Here is a 22191-nt window from a genome sequence, read left to right as displayed (position 1 = left end):
CCTCGAATATAAAATACTGGGCATCGAGAATAGACTCTGCCTCTTGGCTGGAGAACTGGTCTCCGACAGTGAGGTTGGTGTACTTGTGTGTCACTGGTGGACTGGAAGATTCTTTATCCATAGTTACCTGCTCCAGTGAACGATTTCCCCGTGATCTTCCTTCCAAGTATATCAGGGTACAGTGCACAGGACAGAGGGGGGCTGGCCTTACGAATTAGCATGGATTCATAGGGCCCGGAAGAAATGAGATTGGAGCTGGAGGAGATACGCTTGCAGCCTAATGAGCTGCTTAGTATTCAGTGGGTGCAAAGTCACCATCTACGTTTTGTGTGTGAAAAACTTGGTAGTAGTTTTCAGTGTTAAAGACCTGGCGTTTAAAACCACCCTCTATCTCTGGCTCTTCAATAAATTTTGGGCTTGCATAGTTTGTAAGGAAAAGTAGGTCTGCTAACTGAGATTCAAATCCCAAATTAATAAATTTGACTCAACGTGGCCTGTGAGAGGCAAGAAAAGAGCATTTCTTAGTGTTAGCATAACCGTTGGGACTATTAGCCAACGTTATGCATATATTAACCGATAGCGTATATTAATGTCAAGGAGTTAAAGTCGAGTAAAAGGCACATTGATTTAGAACACGGTGACATTTAGGTTAAAGCTGAAGTGGAAGTAATTCCATGATTGCCACAGTCACAAGCCCAAACTCCAGAGGGAAGAGAACATAGCCATGCAAGGTGCTTGTCCTAACCAGACTGTCAGAGAGTTCCCTAATTCCGGTTTGGGAATTCAGCTTCGACGCTTTCTTTTGGGGGCATCGTTAGGACAACAAATTCTGTATGATCACTGGCTTTGCAGCACATAATTAGCCCCTGATGCTCCATTATCCTCTGAGTTTGGTCAAAGTCAAGCTATGTTGTCTTAATCTGTGAAACCAAGGAGCTAGGATAGAAGCTGAAGTATGAAGTCATGATGATTAATGAGAAAAGTAATGTTTCAAAATGCTTGGAATAATTCCCTATCCATTTTAATTATTGTAACCATGGTTATTAGTAGGCGTTCCAAATGGGGAAAACGTAGTGTGAAATCTTTGATGTTTATTTTTCTTTTCATCGATTCTTTGTTTTAAAACCCTCTTTCAAGCGGCCTTGGTTATGAATGTCTGTAATCCCTGCACTCAAGAGACTGAGGATGGAGGGTAGTGACTTTGAGGCCAGCATGGGCTAAGCAAGTAGCCATTCAGAGCATCCTGCCTTTCCAGGCTGTCGGTACTTTCCTCTCCCTCTAGGGGCCGCTGTGCTTCCGGAAAGCGTGCAGGTGGCTAGGTTGCTGCGAGATCGTTGCCTGGCAACCGCGTGTACACCAGCCCCTAACCTGCTGGACTCTGGTAGACATGGCGTCCTCCAACAACTCCTCCAGCTCTTCTGAGGTGTCCCCGGACTCTGAGGCATCGCTGTCGCCGGCGCAACTGCCCCCAACGCCGCCACCGACCTCCACCGCGGTTCTCAAGTCGCCCACCGAATCCAAGTCGAGCTCGACCATCCCTCCGCACTGGACCCGCTCCGAGGACTTGCTGCCCTCTGCCGCCTTCTACGGGCCCCTGGATGGTAAAAACCCGCTCCTGGCCTCTTGCGAGAAGGAGATCCGGGAGCTGTTGGGCTTTATGAAGAAGAATAAGGCTTTAGCCACCTCAGAGGAACAGAAACGCGAATTCAATCGGAGGTGGTAAGCTGAGGCAGGGCGCTGGGGAGGGCGCCAAGAGATGCCATTGGAGGACCACGACAGGGGCGGGGCCCTGGAGACAACTGAGCTGTGGGCCTTCCCAGCTTTTAAAGCCATTAGCCCTTCCTACACGTTTCAAGTCTTCCTTCTCTGGTCAGAATAAAAGTCTGCACAGAAGAGCTCCCTAACTCAGGGTTTGGTCTCAGCGTCTTCTTATGGCCTCTCTTGACTCACCCATGGGTCACAAAACAGAACAAAAGTAGACTTAAGACCAACTCTGAGAAGGTTGCCCAGATCCTTTTAGTTAGGACTCAAGTCTGTCATATTGTGAACTTGTACATTTTATTTTCTTTACATTCCGTTGGGATTACAGAAACTTCTTTTTCCTCTTAACTTGGTGGCTCTTTCTGAGCATCTGATTGATTTTTGTTTGTTTGTTAATCCAGCTTAATCCTGTGAACTAAAAACTATCTGTTTCTAAGATTTGGCTTTGTTCATGTTGCCATGTTTTCTGATCTAATGCATTTCGAAATGAGTAATTACAAGACATATAGGCAAGCGGCAAAGAAAACCAGACTGGCAGATAACTTTTCTTTCTGGTGAATATTTTAAACTTACATATTTTGGCCATGCATTTAATAGGAATACACGGTTTTAACTTACATTTATTATTTATTCAAACATCTTAACGATTTGCTTGAGCACCTAGTAGCTACATCTTTGAAAGGCACTTTTCTCAAAACTAGGAAGGCATCAAGTTAACAGTAAACCCCTCTTCCCCAAATCATATATTTCTGTGAGTATAGTCTTGTACTAAACAAAGATGGGACACAGTATTCCCACCCCCACAGCCCCCATATCTACTCCCCTGACCCCCAGTTTCACTTACCCGTGGTCAAAGGCTATGAAAATCTTAAATGGAAAATTCCAGAAGCAAACAGTTAACATTGCTTATAGTCCCTTCTGAGCTGTCTGGTAAAAATCTTGCTCTGCCCTGTTCTGACCCACCCAGGATTTGAATCACCCCTTTGTCCAGCACACTGTAGTCTTCATTGGTCCATTTGTTCGTTAGCCATCTTGGCTATCAGACTGACTGTCACAGTAACTCAGGATTTGTGTTAACATCACCCGTATTTTACTTAATAATCATGAAGCCCAAAAGTAATGATGCTGGGGATGCAGATGTACCAAGGAGAAGGTGTAAATTCCTCCTGTAAGTGGGGGGAAAAAAAAGAGTGTTTCAATAAGAAAAGGTGAAAAAAATGTATGTTTGAATGACCAAGACCCACAGTACGGTTAGATGCTTCGAGAGTCACCATGTTCATGTAACTTTTTTTGTAAAGATTTGTTTTATCTTATTTATATGAATACATTGTAGCTGTCTTCAGACACACCAGAAGAGGACATCAGATCCCCTTACAGATGGCCATGAGCCACCATGTGGTTGCTGGGATTTGAACTCAGGACCTCTGGAAGAGCAGTCAGTGCTCTTAACCGCTGAGCCATCTCTCCAGCCCACTCATGTAACTTCTATGTAGTTGGTTATACTCGTTCCACCCTAGAATAGCTCATCTCTTATTGTACCTTGTTCATAAGGGACACTTTGTCACGTGATGGCTGATCTTGGTTGTCAACTTGACGCTTCTTGGAAGAAGGAACCTCTTCTGGAGGAATTACCTCCGTCAGATTGGCCCTGTGGAATGTCTATAGGGCGTTTTATTGATTGCTGATTAGTATCAGAGGGTGTGGTCTACCCTGAGCAGTGAGTGCTAATTTTGGTCCGGTGGGCCTGGGCTGTACAAGGAAAATAGCCAAGTAAGCCAAGGGGAAACAAACCAGTAAGCAATGCTCCTCCACGGCTTCTGCTTCAGTTCCTGTCTCCAGGTTCCTGCTTTGAGATCCTGGCCTATTACCACTTGGTCATGGACTGTAACCCACAAGTGCAATAAACCTTCCCCTCCCCAAAGGATGTGTGTGTGTGTGTGTGTGTGTGTGTGTGTGTGTGTGTGTGTGTGTGAATAGAAGAAAATATAGTATATATAATGTTCAGTGCTAATTATCTCTTCATAAATCTATTAGAGGACTTCACACTAAGCCCTCTGAAAGTAGGGGAGAAGCCAGCAGACACATTTTACAGAGAGAGAGAGAGAGAGAGAGAGAGAGAGAGAGAGAGAGAGAGAGAGAGCGCTTGCTTTTCCCTGAAGAGTAAAGCAAGGGATATGGCCAAGGGATATCTGATGACTGTTGCAATTGGAAATGGGGTGGTAAGGAAGATAGATAGAGAAAACCAGAAAAAGGTATCTTATTTTTTTCTTGTTTTCGAAAGTTGAGGACAAAGCAGGATGGTGGTGGCATATGTCTTTAATTCCAGTAGTTGGAGGGCAGAGGCAGGAGGATCTCTGAGTTCAAAGCCTGCCTGGACTACAGAATTAGTTCTAGGACAACTAGGGCTACACAGAGAAACCCTGTCTTGAAAAAGAAGAGGAGGAGGAAGAAGAAAAGCAGGAGGAAGAGGCGGAAGAGGAAGAGGAAGAGGAAGAAAGGGGAAGAGGGAAGTTGTTGGAGGGCTGGGGACAATGTATAAGGGTTTCTTTGTAGAGTAGGCTACACAGGAACAAGTTGTGAAAAAGCTGGGCACTGTGAGAGTAGGAAGAGCAGGTTTAGATGGGAGAAAATAAACTGGAGAGTTTGGTTTTAGAGATACTGCGGTTGTAAGTCAGCACCCAGGCAGGGCTGGAGGTCAGAAGTGAAACACCCCTGGGATTCATCAATCCATTAACGATGTTTAATACGATGACCGGTAACTTAGCCAAGGGAGTGGGTTTAGGTGCAGAGGACAGTGAAGGGCAGAGCCTTGGGATGTTCCATCCTGTAGTAACCTACAAAGACTGAGAGGCCAGGAAGGTCGGAGGAGAACCAGGAAGTAGCTGGTGCTCCCAGAGCCGGGGAGAGAAAGTGATTCCCGGGAAAGGAAGAGTCAACTGCGGCATATCCTGCTGATGGAGGAGGAGGAGGAAGAGTTGACCAAGGAGTGAGGACAAATAAGATAAGATAAAACAACAAACTGAAACAGTGGCTTTTGCCCAGCATGGTCCTGCCTGCCTATCACCCCAACATCGGAGGCTGAGTTGGAGGATCCTGAGTTCAAGGCCAGTTCAGTGAGACCCCGTGTAAAGAAAGCCCAAGGAGAGCATACTACCCACCCAGCCTCGCTCTCACACACGTCCTATCTGAATGGTTTCCATTTGTCCGACCTCTAGAATCCCCGTGCTCAGCATTCCAGGCCAGAGGTCCGCTTTTCTTCCGCTTCCACTGCGTCTCAAAAGTCCTCCTCCGTAGCGGTCAGGGTGTTCTTTGCGAGCACATCAGCTGCTCCTAGCTGAAGTCTATATTGATTGCCACAGCTTCTAGCATGCACTTAAGACCCTCATTGTTCTCCAGGGTCTGAGGATCTGCCCCAGCCTTTCCGTTGTCCGAGCTCAGCACTTTTCCTGGGACTTGCCAAAGAAATGCTACTTTCTTGCCCCAGAGGCTATTTGTGGTTTCCTTTGTCTGGGAGGTTTTTCTTCCAGATTTCCAGTTACCTGGCTCTCCCTCTTCCTCCCTGTCTCTGTTCAGTCAGGTTTATCCAAGACAGGTTTATTTTTTTCTTCTTCTGCCTAAATCAGAATTATCTATCAATTGGTATTTTACTTAACTTTTCATCTTCTTGTATATTGCTTGTCTTTTTTTTTTTTTTATTAAAACATAAAAGCTTCCTGGTAAGCTTGGGATAATTTTTTTTTCCCTTCTGCATTGCTCCCTGTCTAGTCGATAGCCTGGGGATTGGAACACAGCAAACACTCCACAGACATTCGATACCACGGGAACCCGACGACTCTATTATCTTGTATTCTCTCCAGCGTCCAAAACAGATCTATTTCTTTTTATGTCACGTGGAAGGGCGTTTTGCCTGCATGCGTGTTAAAGTAGGTGGCTCTCCAGTAGAGGCCCAGGGGGAGCTCAATGGCAGCTTGCTTTCAAAGGAGGGGCAAGAGAGGCAAGGTTAAGCTGAGCCAAGGAGAATGTGCACGAGTCAACCAGGCAAACAGAGAGAAACAGAGGAGAGATCCTGGACTGGGAAGAACCAAGCATCTTGAATGAATAGAGAGAAGCCCATTCAGCGCCAGCCTGGGAAACATGGGTACAACAGTGGGCTATGCCATTAGATGAAGCGGTGGGGCTCAGAGGACTGTAGAGGTCAGCTGCAGGAGGAACACCTTCCTGGGAAGGGATCGCCCTTATGTAATTTTTATTTGAAAATGCTGCTTGGGTGATGATGTCCCAGTGGGGCAAGAGTGGTAATGGGAAGTCGGTTGGGAGCCCAGGAGATAGGAGTTGCTTTTATAACATGCTTGACAGATGGTTTTTCTTAAAATCAAAGCTTTTCTTTTCTTTTTTCTAACTATAGGACTTTCCACAAGCATAAAAATGTATAGTACCAAAAAAAAAATCTTGATTATATATGAACAATGCCATTATATAAAAGTGTTGTATTTTAAAATGTGCTTTTGTCATAAGCACTAGATATTCTGATTATACTGTAAGAATTTTCTTTAGGACATTCAAAACATCTCCTAGCTGTTATAGCCAACCAGCAGAATGAAACTTGTTAGCTTTTTATTCTTAAAGCTGGCCAGGGTGGCCCATGCCTGTGATTCCAACCCCTGGCAGCTGACATGGGGGAATGGTTTGAGTCTGAGGTCAGCCTGGACTATAACAATATGTTTCAGGCCACCCTGGGCTACAGAGGATACTTTTTGCCCCTGCATTACGTAAGGCATTCCTAATGAGCAGCATTCCCGAGCTTCAGAGCCTGTAAAAAGAAATAATAAATAAATAAAAAGGAGAAAGAAAGCTCTTTTCTCATTACATAACCCCGATTGACTTAATTAAGCTGGTATTTTGCTTCTATGAATAACAAACCTGACAGTCACCTCATCTGTAAGCCTTGGTCGAATTAACTGTTTTAGGTACAGAATGGAAAGATTTGGGCCCAGCTGGGTAGATTTCTTGAATTTATTGCATCTAAATACTGTGGAACTTCATGAGAGAGACAGCAAGTAGAATACAAAACGAACAAGGAAACTGTCTTTCTTTTCTTATTCCATAAAGGTAGGGGGTGCTACGTCCCCTTTACTCAACTGGGGACCCAATCAGTATCATTTAATTGCCTTAATGAATCAATTGATCTGTATCTGCAGATACTGTCTCATGAATGGTTTGATGAGTACATGTGAGAAGTCAGTACCAATTTGCAGGGTTTTTGTTCGGTTTTTGAGACAGGGTTTCTCTGCGTAGCCCCTGGCTGTCCTGGAACCCACTCTGTAGATCAGGTTGACCTCAAACTCTGAGATCTGCCTGCCTCTGCCTGCCAAGTGCTGGGATTAAAGGCACATGTCACCACCAATTCTATATTCTTCAGTTCTCCTGCTTAACAAGATGTCACAGACTGAGTGGCTTAAAGAAAGCCTTTTTTTGTTTGTTTGTTTGTTTTTTGCATAGTTCTGAAGAAACTCTGGGAATCCCTTCTGGGAAGGAGAGTAATCCCCTCAGACCAAGATCCTACTATGTGGCCTCATTTAACCTTAATTGCTTCCTCAGAGGTGATGAGGTTCCCAGTGCAGTTGCCCTGTGGGGTTAAGGCGCCAACAGTGTGCTTGTTTCTAGGAGGATTCGTTCTGTTCCCAACAAGGTCTGTGTCTAGGATATTAGTAGGCAGCATTGGGTAGCTTTAAGGGGAGTTTGGATTTTTTTTTTAATCCCAGAGGCACTCATAACATTCTGGAGAAAGAGAAGAGATCAGTGTCATACTCATAATATTCTGGCCAAAGAGAAGAGATCAGTGTTAACTCAAAGAATGAATAAACTAGGCAATAATTTATTACCTTGTTCATTTTTATTAAAAACCACTTCTATAATACCGATGGCTTGTTTTCATTTTATGTGGTGGGAGGAAGGATTGACTGGATGCTTGAGCTCTTCTTGGAATAAAATAAAAGCAAGAATTTTCCCAACCTACCTACTGTTGCTCCAGTCACATCCCCTCCCCCTTTCTCATCCTTCCTTCTCCTTCATCTTCTCTCCCTTCCTCTTTGCTTCCTCTATACCAGTGGTTCTCAACCCATGGGTCACGACACTATTGGGGATTGAAGGACTCTTTCTCTGGGGTCCCCTAAGAGCACCAGAAAACACAGATTCTGGATTAAAGGGTCAAAGCGTTAGGAAGGCTGAGAACTGCTGCTTTATACTTTCCTTGACTACTGTGGAGTTAGTGTTAGTTGCCAACCTGACAGAATCTCGAATTGCCTAGGAGACGAGCCTTGTAAAACCTGTGAGGGCTTCTCTAAGTTCGCATGCCTGTGGGACACCATTTTGATGAGAGGTGGGAAGACCCAGACTGTGATGGCTCCACCCCCTGAGTTAGCATTCTGGACTGTACAGACCAGTAAACTTGAGGTCTCAATTGTGGATCTATCACGACCAGGCGTTTCTTGCTCTTGCTGCCTTGACTCCTCTGTCATGATGGGCTGTACCTTCACTTGTGAAACAGAAGAGACCATTTCCCCTCTTAAGTTGTCTTAAATATCGGAGTATTTTGTCACAGCAATAGGAAAACAAACTAAGACATTCTATCTGTATTAGGTATCCATATCTCTTGAGACAAGAAGTGAATACTATCTTGGAAGTGGTAGCACATGCCTGTAATTTTGACACATTCTCTTGTGTTGGGAAGCCCAGCTAAGGTCAAAATCTGATGCTCAATGCAAATTGTGGATTTCCTTTACCAGCAGATTTCTCCTTCTCTGAACTTGTCCGGGGAGCTGGGAACCTCCATACCCTTTACCTTCAGAATGTAATTTATCCTTGGTGAGGTTACAGGTCCAGCTTCCTTTCTCCAGGTACCAAACCCATTCAGCAAGCACCTGAGATTCCTGGAATGCTTCCCCATGCTAACGAGGCATCTCAGAACCTTAGCCTTCTGCCAATGATCTTTGCTGCCTCCCATCCCAATATTCCTACCACCTTCCCCCAAACTATGTAACCCTTGATTTACCCCCAAATAAAATTGGCCTTTATCCCCAAGTCATTTCTGTTCATAATCATAGGTCACCTGAAAACCTGTTTATCGACTCTGCTCCCTTTGTCCTCATGGGCCGGTGGCCAATGACCCCTGGGAAAAAGGAGGTCCACAAGCCTGTCTCTGTTCATTTTCTACCTTGTTTGTAATGAGATACAAACGCACAGAAACCAAAGACACAAAGCTGGCAGATCAATACAGCACACTCTCAGGATTTAGAAACAGCTGTAGCAGTCTGGGTATGTGTGGTATTGGTGAAAGGATGGGCAAGTCAGTGAGGAAGAACACACAGCTCAGACATACAGTCTGCGGTTTGACAAAGGAACAGAGTGAGACAGATCGATGCTGCCGATACTCAACAACTACATATAAGAAAATGAAATTAGGTACAGGCTGCCCCCATCCTGGACAGCAACTCAAAAGACCACCTGTCTTAGATGTAATGCTCAAAACAGCAAGATTCCTAAGAGAAAATCTGGGTGACCTTGGGTTGGCAGTTACTTTTTAGACATAACTCCAAATACATGAACAAGCTTAATTTGGTCAAAATTAAGGATCTTTGTATAAAGAGTATGAAGAAAAATAGGCAGAATAGGCTGTGAGTTTTTTTTTTTTTTAAGATTTATTTATTTATTATTTATATGAGTACACTGTAGCTATCTTCACACACACCAGAAGAGGGCACTGGATCCCATTACAGATGGTTGTGAGCCACCATGTGGTTGCTGGGATTTGAACTCAGGACCTCTGGGAAGAGCAGTCAGTGCTCTTAACCACCGAGCCATCTCTCCAGCCCCCCAAGCTGTGAGTTTTGTTGTTGTTGTTTTGAGAAAGGGTTTCTCTGTATACCCCTGGCTGCCCTGGAACTCACTCTGTAGATCAGGCTGGCCTCAAACTCAGAGGTCTGCCTGCCTTTGCCTCCTAAGTACTGGGATTAAAGGAGAGAACTATCATTGCTTGGCTGGGCTGTAGACTAAATACTTGGCGAAATCCATATATGATAAAAAACTGTAGTCTACAATATGCATCGGACTCTTAAAAATCAACCCAAAAAACCTCAAACCAACCTGTTTTTAAAAACTGGCCAAAGAGCCAACAGACATCTCACCAAAGAGGTATCACCGATGGAACATAAACCCGAGAAGATGCCCCACATGCAACAACCTTGGGGGCCTCAGATCCAAACGATGGTGAGATTGCCTACAAGGCCGATGACTACAAGGCTAAAACCGAGGACTCAGCAGCTCTGAATGCTGGTGAAAGGGAACAGAAGCCCCTTGCTGAAGGAGTTGCAGAATGGTGGATGTAGCCTCATGGAAGACAACTTATCATTTCTCACAAAGCTAAGCACACCCTTAATAATTCTGTCTAGTAATTGTGGCTTTTGGCACTTAACCAAAGGAGGATTATAATTATATCCACATAAAATCCACATACTAACCTCTCCCCCTCCACTCTTTCCTTCCCCCACCTGTGTGTGTGTAGGCCAGAGTTCAACCTTGAATCCTCCACCAAGAGCTATCTTTTGTTTTCTAGACAGGGTCTCTTACTGGAATCTGGGACTTACAAATTAGGATAGGCTACTGAATCATAGAGATCCTCCTGCCTCTGCTTCCCTGAGATTACAAGCAGGTGCCACAGGACCTGGCTGTTTACATGTTCTCCAACTCAGGTCCTCATGTTATGTGATAAGCGCTTTATTAACTGAACTGCCTCTCCAGCCCCAGATATGGATATCAGCTTTATAATTGTGAAAATGTATAAGCAGTCACCATGTTCTTTATGAGGTTAATGAAAGATAAGTAACGATCGTATCCAATCATGGAATATTAATCAGTATAAGAAGCAAACTGGTGAACCGGGAAAAGACATAGAGGAATGTAGATACATATTCCTAAAAGAAAGAAGGCAGTCTGAAAAGATTCTATACTATGTGGCATTCTGCAAGAGGAAAGTTATGGCAACAGTAAAAAGATCAGTGGTTAGGGAGCAAGGGAGAAATGTGTAGGTGGAACCCAGAGGAATCTCAGGACGGTGAAACATTGTATCTTGAGACAGTGCTGTTAAGTGTCATTATACAGTTGTCCAAAGCTCATCAGAAGTACCACAGCACAGTGAACCCTGCCAGAAACCCTGGACTTTGTCAATTCTTGATGTGCTAGGGGCAGCCTCATCCGTTGTAACAAGATACAGTAAAAAGGTAGAAACCGAAACAGAAGCTACATCAAGATGAACACCGGAAGGGGCTGGAGAGCTGGCTCAGTGGTTAAGGGAACTCCCATCTTTTGCCGAGTACTTGGTTCAGTTCCGTGCCTAACAACCACCTGTAGATGGCGATAGGTGATCTGATGCCCCCTGCTGGTCTTCCTGGGCACTGCATACACATGGCACACGTGCATGCAAGGCAAAACCACTCTCTCTCTCTCTCTCTCTCTCTCTCTCTCTCTCTATATATATATATATATATATATATATATATATATATATATATATATATATATATATGTAAAGGTTAACATAAGAAAGAAGCCAGTCTGCAGAGGAACAGTGGAAGTCCTGACACAGCCTGAGGAACGGAGCATGTGTGGAGCGAATGAAATGCAAAGGAGAAAGAGGAGGGAGCTCTAACAGATCATATACCATATGGCTCTTTCCTTGGTTCACTGGCTCACTTCCTGCGTCAGGAGTGCTTTCTCCTTTATTAATAGTCTATTTCTATTCCATGCCTAGCTTAAAAGGCATGACTTTTGCTCCATCTTCTGGCAGCTTCTGGGCTCTTTACCTAGCCTGCACTGTGCTTCTTCCTTTAGTGACTTGGTCCTTGGACTTCCTTCTGAGACATCGCTAAGATCTTTCGGGCGACAAAGAACCCCAGAAGGGCGGACACTGATAGAGACCACACAGCTTGTTCATACCTGGGGATGGGAGCGGAGGGACACCTCTGGATTTCCTTCAGTGTGAAGTTAAAAGCTCCTTTCAAAAGGAGTTTTTTTAAAAAACACATGTAAAAAGGGTTCCACGTTGGGCACGTGCTGGCTTTAATAACGTTTGTTAGTAGACGTTAACAATGAGGTGTATGAGACAGCACAAGGCAAGTGTTAAAGGGGTGGCCCACTGACTAACTGAGGCTGCCTGCTCTTTCTGAAGACATCCTTTCCCTTTATTTACAGTGCCACTACTCTGTTTAATATCTGGACCAAATACGCCCCCCGGCTGCCGGCCGACTATTACAACGAGAAGCTTCTGAAGGTTGGAGACAGCCTGTGTCAAATAAAAGTAGGTGTGGCTCCGAAGCGAGAAGCAAACTCCTTTAGCTGCTTAGCATTTGGCTTGATACCCTTCCCAGTCTGCAGGGTTCGATTTGTTTTTCTTATTTTTTTCTTTTAAATATTGGAAAACAACATGTAAATGAGTAAAACTGTAATGAGGTACAGTAACAGCCATAACAACTACAAAGTCTGCCCTTCTATTTTGTATTTGAAAGCCTCCAGGTGGTTCCTTCAGGGACCGGGGGCAGCCTGACAAGGGAAGGCAGCTCGGCTCAGCGGAGGGTGTGGTAGGCCTACGGCAGGAAGTGCTGAGTCACCATGTTCCTACCTTATACAAAGGAGCCCAGACACCACTTCCTGTTGTTTTTTCCCTAGGCCTGCGGCCTTGCCCTGTCAGCCCTCATGACTACTGGCCTGGCTGTTCAGTGTCCTGTTTTAATGACTTTTAGTTTTCTGAATATTTTTACTGTACTGTGATTCTAGCTATGGTGGCATATATGCCCTATTTCCTGCTCAGTATTAGACCTTGTCATGGCTGGGTTTTCAGATTGTGAACTTGTGAGTTTAACCCCACAGTTCTGGCCTAAGTCTAAATATAATAAGTTCTATTCAGTGTTGGACAAGGAGTTTTTTTTTTTTTTTTTTTTTTTTTATCCACAGGGATTTTAGGCCAGGCATGGACAGTGTGAGTGAATGCCTTCTCAACTCTCAGTTGCCCCACTTGATTTTCTTCCCGTGTGTCTATTTCTTAGACATTAATCAATGTACTAAGAGGCAAGGGTTCCAAATAGAGCATGGGTTCTCAGCCTGTGGGTCGCAACCTGGAAGTGTCCCGTTTCAGATATTTTACATTACGATTCAAATCGGTAGCTACCGTAAAGTTATGAGGTAGCAATGAAATAATTCTATGGTTGGGAGTCAGCACAGCATGAGGAACTGTGTTATAAAGGGTTGCAGAGGTGTTAGGAAGGTTGAGAACCGCTGAAGCAGAAGATGAGGTATAGAAAGGCTTCCGTTTTAAAACACCATCAATGCAAAAGTGCAACACTGACCCCAGGTAAGATAAAAGATAATGTTTTCTGAAGACACATGTGAGTGACCATGGCCTAGGGACATAGATTCAGGTTCCCCCCAAATTACTTGTCTAATATGGTTAAGAGTTTGACAAAGCCTTTATAGTCACTTAGGACTTTTTGTCACACACGAAAACGCTTTTCAAATATATTGGTAGAAACATGAGGCAGGCAGGTCACAGCAAAGTGGGAAATCTCCGTAAGCCTCAGACACCTGTCTGATGACATATTCATCCTTTTGGTTGGTGGCAGTTCTAGGGGGGTCTCCTAAGTTAGCATATTCCAAGTGATCTTACCTGGTAGTCAAGTCATGAGGATCAAACACAGAGGCAGGCAAGGAATGCTTTAAAGGGGCTAAAAGGTAGCTCAAGATAAATTGTAATTAGACGCTGGACTTGCCACACCAGCCTCTCCTCAGTCCCGACAGTTCTAATCAGCCATGAGCCACCCGGAAGGCTGAGTCTAAGGTCACCTTTCTTTTCGGGACCCTTTCACCCACAGAACTAATTAACCCTAAGTCAAAGTCAGCCGTAACTCGGCATGCATGCACCATGGTTCTTACACACTTGAAAATGCAGGGCTTGGGAGAAAGTAGGCGACTTCCAAGTTCTTCTATTTCTGTGGAGTGGAGCGACAGCAGCTGACAACATCGCCTTTGGATCTTGGTAGCTCTGGGAACGAGAGGCGGACACCTTGGAGTCTTAGCAGCAGTGGGTGAGTGTGGACTTCAGTAGAGGGAGAAGGAAGCGTGTCAGACACTGAGGGAACAAGCTGACCGTGGGCAGTAGCCAAGGACCCTCAATGGATGCTTCTGATAGACAGGCCTAGGTAGAGTGTTTACATTTGGATGGAAGAATAGGGACGACTTCTCTCCTTTTCAGTGGTAGGAAATGGGTCACTGAAGGTGTTTGCAATCCTGGAAATGAACTTGATCGTTGCTGCCATCAATTTCTAGACTATTTATATTTCAGCTAGAGCACAGATAATCTCGTGGGACGCTATGATTTTTGAGACTATTTTGGGTATATTATACAAATCCAGTTAGAACGGGAAAGATCCAAAACCAACCTGTGAGGAGACAAGTCGATAGAAACAAGAATGAGTGATGTTTGATGTTGAGAATGGAGCCGTGTTTGATGGTGGAGATCCCACAAGGGGCTAGGCAGGTGGGTGGGTCAGAAGCAGGCCAGTGGCTTTTCCTGGAGACAGGGCTGAGGAGGAGGAAGCTATGGAGAAGTTGCGAAGGTTCTTCTCCTGTTTCCTGCTGACACTTTCCAGGTCAACCATCCCGTGTGCTCGATGGAAACAAAACCCCTGACTCACAGCAAGGAGACAGTCCTCACTCTTGAATTGAGCATGTGGGCCGCCATGAGCAGGGGATGATGGATTTGGGAACTTAGAGTCTATGAGATGTCGAGGGTTTTACCACAAACAGAACGAAACGTGCATCTTCTCATGGCTATGGTCATGATGGTCCCATGTCCCAGACGCCTTCTTCTGAGAATTCAACACAATAACAGGCATGCATGGCCTAGAGAATGTCTGCCACTTTACATATGCTTGGGAAATGGTGCTAGTCACATGGTATTATAGAGCTGGGAGAGTAAAGAAACAGACCCTAGGTACAAAAGGGTAACATTTGTTTTTCCATAAAGTTACGTTGAAACACTGGCTGTATCTGCTTCTGGAAGTAGTAGTAACCCACACTTACATGACTAAGGATACTCTGATTACCACCCAGTCCTTACATTTGAAACTGTAACAGGCCCTCTTTATTTCAGGAGTACAAGCTGGCTCTTCTGCAATGCTATGGGCGCTATCTCCAGGGGTTCACCACTGACTTCGACTTCGATGAGAACAAAGAAGACGTAAATCAGTTCAAGACTGTCTTCTTCCCAAAAGGCTTTGGCGATGAAATGGCTAGACTTACAGTAAGTTGGGAGGAGAAGCTAAGGGCCCTGCGGCTTGTGAATAGTAGTGGGATTAGTGTAGCCTTTGGCTGACGGTGACTAGATCGCTTCCTCCTCCTCACACAGCACCTGGCTGTGCCCCATAAGTCGTCTGATACATGTTTTGAGGGCTAGACAAAATGGGGAATCCACTAAGCCCCAGTGGTTGTGTTAATATAAGTGCTAGTTCATCCTGCAGCCTGCACTGTTGTTAGAATAACTAATACCTGTAGGTGCATTCATTTACGAAGAGTTTTGGGAAGCATATTGGATCCTTAAAACAGGTGTTAGGCCTTATTATTGCTCCATCTTATAGAAGAGAAAAATGAGGCTTCATATATATATATATATACATATATATGTATATTTATGAATATCATATACTATATATATAGTAAAAAAATAAATATAAAACAAAGGGTTCTCTTTGAGCATGAACATAGATTTTTGATAAGAAATTTTACCCATCTTTTATTATATTTGTGTTACTATATATTAATTGTTAGTATTAATTTACCAGTTGAACAACCCCCCCCCCCCAAATCCCGCCTTACATCACAACTGTGCTTGGGATTCTGGGAGCTAAAGGAATCCTTGATAGAAAGATGGGGCTGGGGACCCTGTCGGATTTACCCTCCCTAAGATTCTCAGTGTCTGGCTTTGTTATGTCCTCTTCCAAATACCCCAGGTGTCTTTATGGGGATAAAAACGCAAGCCAACAGAAAAAAAAAAAATCCAAAATGCCAAAGCGAGCTCTGTGCGAGGTAAGGTCTGCATGCACTGTGTGAATTTACCACCTCACAGCCTCCTTATGGCCCTAGGAGGTGGAACTATTTTGCCTTTTTACTGATAGAAGAAACACGATTATTAGAGATAAAGAAACAAGCCCAGGGGCTGGAAAGACAGCCATGCAGTTGAGAGTGCTTATTGCCCTCCCAGAGGAACTGAATTTGGCCCCCAGCACTCAGTCATGGCAGCCTGCAATTCCAGCGTTCCTGACGCCCTCTTCTGGACTCAGTGGCCATGACAGAACCCCGAAGCACTCCTAAAGCTGCCTGTGCCTGGAACATTTTGCTTCTGTCAGGAGCAGAAGCTCTCTCCTTTTTTCAAGTCTCCCTTGAAACAGTAGTGGTCAATCAACATTTGCTGAAAGCATTCTATAAATCGAGACAATCACATTTGAGCTAATAAATAGGCTAAAATGCTCTAGGATGAGATTACAACTCCTGACGAGTGGTAATGAGATAACAGGCTAATGAGATTTCAGTACTTTTTTGTTTGGGATTTTCTTTCGCCTTCGGAAAGCTGATCTTAAATTTTCTAAGGAAGCCTGTCTTGTATTTCTTTGCCTGCCAATCCATTAAATACAATTAAATATAAACGTTTGCATTTTAGTGTTTCTGGCGTTCAACATCGTTGAGAAATGCCCCCCCCTTTAATTCTATAAGCCTGGTTTATATTCATTTATTTCCTGTGTCTTTCAGTTTCATGCTTTGAGTGGAAAAAATATTTGCAACTACCAGCTGGTCTGCCAAAGTGATGCCAATCTGCGGAATGAAGAATCCGTGCGACAGTTTCTGCAGATCCTGTCTTCCTTTAGACTCATCATGCAGGTGGCGCTCCCTCAGGAGCACCTTTGCTGGATTATCTTCAACGGTGTGAACCAAGATGCCTTATCCCCATTGTGCCTTTCAGATCGTTATTTAAATGCCAAGTTTGATGGCAACGTGCTTTTGTGATTTAAGACGTACACGTTTGTATACTATAATTGAATACGAGTACATGTACGTAGAATAGAATAATTGTATTACTTTTTTTTTTTAAAGTTTGGATTACATTTTTTTTGTCCTCACAAGTAGAGATGCTGGGGATTTCACCAAAGGAAGAGCCAGTGGCTATGGGGTAGTTGGTTTCAGGTCTATGACAAGTAGGGACCATGGTTGATGAGTGGAGGAGACATACGGGAGCAGACCAATGGTACATTGAGTCTAAGAATCATCCGCTTTCTCTGTCTTCTCCTCAAAGGCTCTGGCCAGCAGTTTTGGCTTTCTATGTAGGAACTTCCCCTACCACCCAGTTTGTTTTTGAGTAAGGATCTCTCTCTCTCTCTCTCTCTCTCTCTCTCTCTCTCTCTCTCTCTCTCTCTCTCTCTCCCCTCCCTCTCCCTCTCCCTCTCTGTCTCTCTCACATACATTCATGTGCACATGCACACATGCATATATACATATATATATACATATATATATATATACTTATCTTGGCTATTATTAAAGTGTAATGTTTGTTTTCTACTCTAAAGCTGTTCTGAAGTGCTCACTGTACTGGCCTCTGGATAATACATTCTGCTGTTTTCTTGGTGATGATGAGGAAAAATGATCGTGACAGTCTAGTGGAAGTGCGTAGACTAAGGAAGAGTAATTCCAATGAAAACGTACGGCTTTCCCTCCTCTCATGGCATTTGAAAGTTTACCTCCTAACCTTTCCCGACTTCACCCACCCCACATCACGCGCTGCCATCATGGCTGAACCTGCAGTGCACGTTCACTACTAGAAACGAGGATGGCTCCTGGGGTTCGTGACTGGGCAGCATTTGTGGCTGGTCACCCGCAGTGTCCTTGGTTCTTTAGTCAGAGCCGAGGTACGCTGACAGAGTGGGACAGAGCAGGAGCCAGTGCTTCTGGGCCCCTGAGAGTGAAGAGCATGTGCAAGGCTGGGGTCTCTGGAGGGGTAGAAATGACGTAAACCTGTAGTTCTAGCGTTTGGAGCCTTAGGCAGGAAGACGGAGAGTTAAGAGCAGCTGGGCTATATGATACTCCCTGGCTCATAAATAAACGAATGAATGAATAAATAAATAATCATATTTTTTCTCCTCTGTCTTCCCTTCTTTATAAAAGAGATTAGAGTTCTGCAAAGTTCTGCATCTCCAACTCCTTCGTCTCTATTCTGGTTCCGATCTCTGTGTTTATACATATGACTTTGAGCTCTGCACTCTACTGCTTCCTGGGTCCCCCAGTCAGTGCTACTCTTGTAGAATGCACCAGGTCCCAGTATGTGACTCTAACTTCCCGTGTATGTCCCTATGGAGAAGCACCTAGCCTAACAGTTCTGCCGTGAATATCTTTGCTCATCTCGTCTCAAAGATTGGAGGGACGGTTTTCTGGGACCTGTGTCCAGGAGCGCAGTTGCTGGGTGGTGGGCCATACGTGTTCTAAACTTGGTTTCACTAATTAGTGTCGTCATCTAAGACTTACTGAGTGCCTCCCATGAGCCCGGTATGGCCCTAGGTGTCTGAGGCACAGAAGTAGATAAAGTCTTACGCTTCCTCCTGCTGCAGGGAGGTGGTGCATGAAACAAATAGTGTCAGGTACTGCTGTGGAGAGAATGCGGGTGGGAAGGCAGATAAGGAAGGCAAGCCAGGCTAAGGGAGGGGGCGGGGCTGGGAATGTACAAAAACTACTGAACCAAGAGCTGAAGGAGCCAGGGGCATAAACACCTGGAATATTTGGGGCAAAGCTGGTCCAATTCTGGGATTAACAAATACGTGATGGGCCCAAGGTTTTTACACTTTGTATTCTAAGCGGTCAGAACTATGCATTTGATAACTTGTCAAAGTACATTTAGCCTTTTATTACATTGACAATGTGTCACTGGTTACTTAAGATATCTAGTTAGTCTTCATTCTTTCTGAAAGATTTCAAATATTCTCAAGTAACTGAACTCAACTAATTGAGACTTTCAGACCGGTTTTTGACAGTGGCCATCTTTGATGCAAAGGAGTCCTTTGAACAGAAAATTCAGGGTAGGATGGATTTGGCTCAAAAAAAAGGGGGGGGGGTTGGGGATTTAGCTCAGTGGTAGAGCGCTTGCCTAGGAAGCGCAAGACCTTGGGTTCGGTCCCCAGCTCGAAAAAAAAAGAATAAAAAAAAAAAAAAAAAAAGTTGGCTTCCAAAATTTCCCTGCGATCATAAAGATTCAGTCTGTGCCCCATCTTGTACCGTCTACTCTGGTGGCTTCTGCTGTGTAACTGAGCCCAGGCCAAAACCGGAACCATGGAAGCAGAATTTAGCTGTGGTCGGGATGCGTTAGGACTAGCAAGGTTACAGGTATGGCTTGAAACCTAGAAGAGCCTTTGTCCTTTCTGACAACAGCCCCCTGCTGCTGACATGTTTTTCCAGGCTCCTGGCTTGAACCTGAGTCACATGTTGTGCGGGCAGGCATGTGCTTCCTGTGCCCTGCCCTACTTGGTGACTGGGTTTCCTTTCTACAAGGAATCAGTCATACAGTTGCATCTCCCCACCCAGTCTGTATAGTATATATGTGTCTGGATGTGTAATGTAGTTGTGTATGTATGTGTGTTGTGTATGCATATGTATGTATATGTATGTACATGCATGTGTAGTGTATATATGTAGACACATGTGTGTAGTATAAGATATATGTGTGTCTAGTGTGTGTGTGTGTGTGTGTGTGTGTGTGTGTGTGTGTGTGTGAATGTAGTAATTAGTGTCCGAGTGTCTTCCTCTATTGTCTTTTGAAACAGGGTTTTGTTACTGAACCTACAGATCACTGTTTCAGCTAGACTGGCTGGTTAGTGAGTCCCTGGAACTCACCTGTAGCGTTGTATAAAAAGATAAGAAGGAAGGAATATGTTTGGTGGAGGCATGGTATGGTGTGGGAGAAGGGGGTGCCTCTGCGGGCCTAGCTGAGGCATCCCTTCCCCTGAGGTACCAGCTACATGAGATATACGAGCATATATAGATATACTATACGAGTATAGTATAGAATAGAGTCTATTTAGGGCATGGAGAGGAGAGTTGAGGGGGTAGTAGAGACAGAGAAAGATGAGAAGAGAGAGAGAGAGAGAGAGAGGAGAGAGAGGGGGAGAGGAGAAGAGGGCAGGGGGCAGGAGCAAGAAGGAGCAGGAGGAAAGTGTGGAGGGAGCAAGCAGCCCCTTATATAGTGAGTCAGGCACGCCTGGCTGTTGCCAGGTAACTGTGGGTGGAGCCTAGATGAAATGCCAACAGTACCTTTCTCTCTCCTCCCAGGGCTGGGGTCACACCCAGCCAGCTTAAGGCCCCATGCTCGCAAAGCCCTCACCTGACCCACTGAACCCGAGCTGTATCTTCAGCATAGCCAAGCTGAGGTGCGTAGAACGGCTTTGAGCAGGTTCTAGCCGTGTGGCATCCATAGATGCAAGCATAGAGCACATGACTCGGGCACTCGGTCTGCCGAGTCCTTGGCTGCGGAGAATCAGATAATTGTCTTCTCCGTGAGCCTTTAGGTGCTGTAAGTACTTCACGCGGCGTTCAGTGTTTTTACTCCCGATGCGTGTAATTGATGTTTGTTTCTCTCACGTTCTTTTTTTTTTTTTAAGTCAAGGAATGCCTCTCGGAACAGATGCTTTTAGAGTTGAATTTTGACGGTTGTGAATTTTAGATCAGCTATTTTGTAGAAAACAGTTGGACTTCTTGCCGTTACAAGCCAAGCCTTTTAAAAGCACGAGCACTTTCAAGCAGGTTTCTAGCACCACCGTGTCCTTTACCCACAGAGGAGGTCTAGCGATGCTCTTCGCTCCCTCCTGTCCTGCCGCAAGCAAGCCTGCTTTCCTCTTGTAATGAATCACCCGACACAGAAATCGTACCGTGATGCTAGTTTCTGTTATGCTGGCTATAGGGAATGACTTAATAACGGGGTGAATGTTATCTGAGGCAGGAAAGAGGTAAAACACAGCTTCTTGCCTGTTTCAAGTTTCAAACCACCCGACTTCCTTCTGGATTAAATGTATCCTAATATTGTGCAGAGATGAATATCTCATTCTCAACCATGAGGAAGCCACAGGAACAAAGAACACAATAAAACCAGAAGGTATACGTGAATTACCCGCTGAAATATTATTCTCTCCAGTATATCTTAAAACTCGCATTGCCATAAAATGAGACTGGAGGATTGAGGCGTCGACTTATTTAAAATACGATCATATTAGTTGTCTCCATGATTTTATGCTGAAGTGACAAGAAAATATAAACGATTATCACCTCTTCCCGTCATCAAACCTCACGAGAGTGCTCGTTTGGCGGGTGGCAGACCTAAGCCTTAGAAACTGCAGTATGCAGTCTCAGCCTTCGACTGCACAGTGTACTCACGTCTTTCTCTCCATTCAGGTACTCTTTACATCTACACCATTTGCCGGAAGCTGATGGTCATAGGACAGTCTTCCAAGGTAAGATGTGGAAAGCTTGCCTCTCACTGCTTTCTACACCATACACAGAGTGCTGAACCGAGCAGAGGCTGTCTAGGGAATCATTGAACAGTTAGTAAATATATGTGACAAAATGTTTTCATAGTAATCGTACGAAGGGAGGGCCATATGTAAAGAATGAGGGTTATTGGACCGGAGAGATGGCTCAGTGGTTAAGAACATCGACTGCTCTTCCAGAGGTCCTCAGTTCAATTCCCAGCAACCACCACACGGTGGCTCACAACCATCTGTAGTGGGATCCTATGCCCTCTTCTGGTGTGTCTGAAGACAGTGTACTCATATTAAAGAAGCGGGGGTGGTATTCTAGTCTCTCCTGGTTACTAGGTATTCTAGTCATCATCTGGTTACTAGGAAAGGGGACTCTCCTTACTGACTGGACCAAGACATTCCTCTTCATGCTGTTTGTCCCATAATAATCATTAAGAGTGTCCTCTGTCACTCTGTCTTAGTTTTCCAGATAAACTGTATTATGGAGTTCTTGGACTTTTTACTTACCACTTACAAGCTACTTGGAAAAAAACACCCAAACTCTCTAACTCCTCCTGCAGCTGTGGGCAAGGGGACTTTTTTAAATTATATTTTTTCGTATATACATACTACGTGTGTGCTCATGCGTGTGCCGACACAATGTGTATTTGCAGGCCATTGAACTATTTGGTTATCACTCTTGGGAATTCTGTCTACCTCCTTTGAGACGTCCACTAAGAGCGCTCCATTAGAATAGACTAGCTGGCCAGCCTGCCTCAGGGACCCTGCAGCCTCCAGCCTGTCAGTGTCTTAATATGAAGCATGTGCCATCATAGCT

The 22191-nt window shown here is 44.6% G+C and overlaps 1 protein-coding gene across 1 annotated transcript in view; it reads left to right on the top strand.

Annotated features, from left to right (window-relative positions):
* Positions 1-1136: 1136 nt before the first annotated feature.
* Positions 1137-22191, top strand: part of Cfap54 (cilia and flagella associated protein 54) — a 276477-nt gene continuing 255422 nt past the window's right edge. Inside the window, exons 1-5 of the mRNA XM_032911469.1 lie at positions 1137-1719; positions 12007-12112; positions 14960-15109; positions 16612-16783; positions 21289-21347. Of these exons, the coding sequence (XP_032767360.1) occupies positions 1388-1719; positions 12007-12112; positions 14960-15109; positions 16612-16783; positions 21289-21347 (819 nt within the window). The 5' untranslated portion in view covers positions 1137-1387. The remainder of the gene's footprint in view (positions 1720-12006; positions 12113-14959; positions 15110-16611; positions 16784-21288; positions 21348-22191) is intronic.

The sequence above is a fragment of the Rattus rattus genome, chromosome 1, assembly GCF_011064425.1.
Source record: "Rattus rattus isolate New Zealand chromosome 1, Rrattus_CSIRO_v1, whole genome shotgun sequence".
NCBI lineage: Eukaryota > Metazoa > Chordata > Mammalia > Rodentia > Muridae > Rattus > Rattus rattus.
The sequence above is the reverse complement of the archived record's forward strand: the minus strand, read 5'-3'. Positions and strand labels throughout refer to the sequence as shown.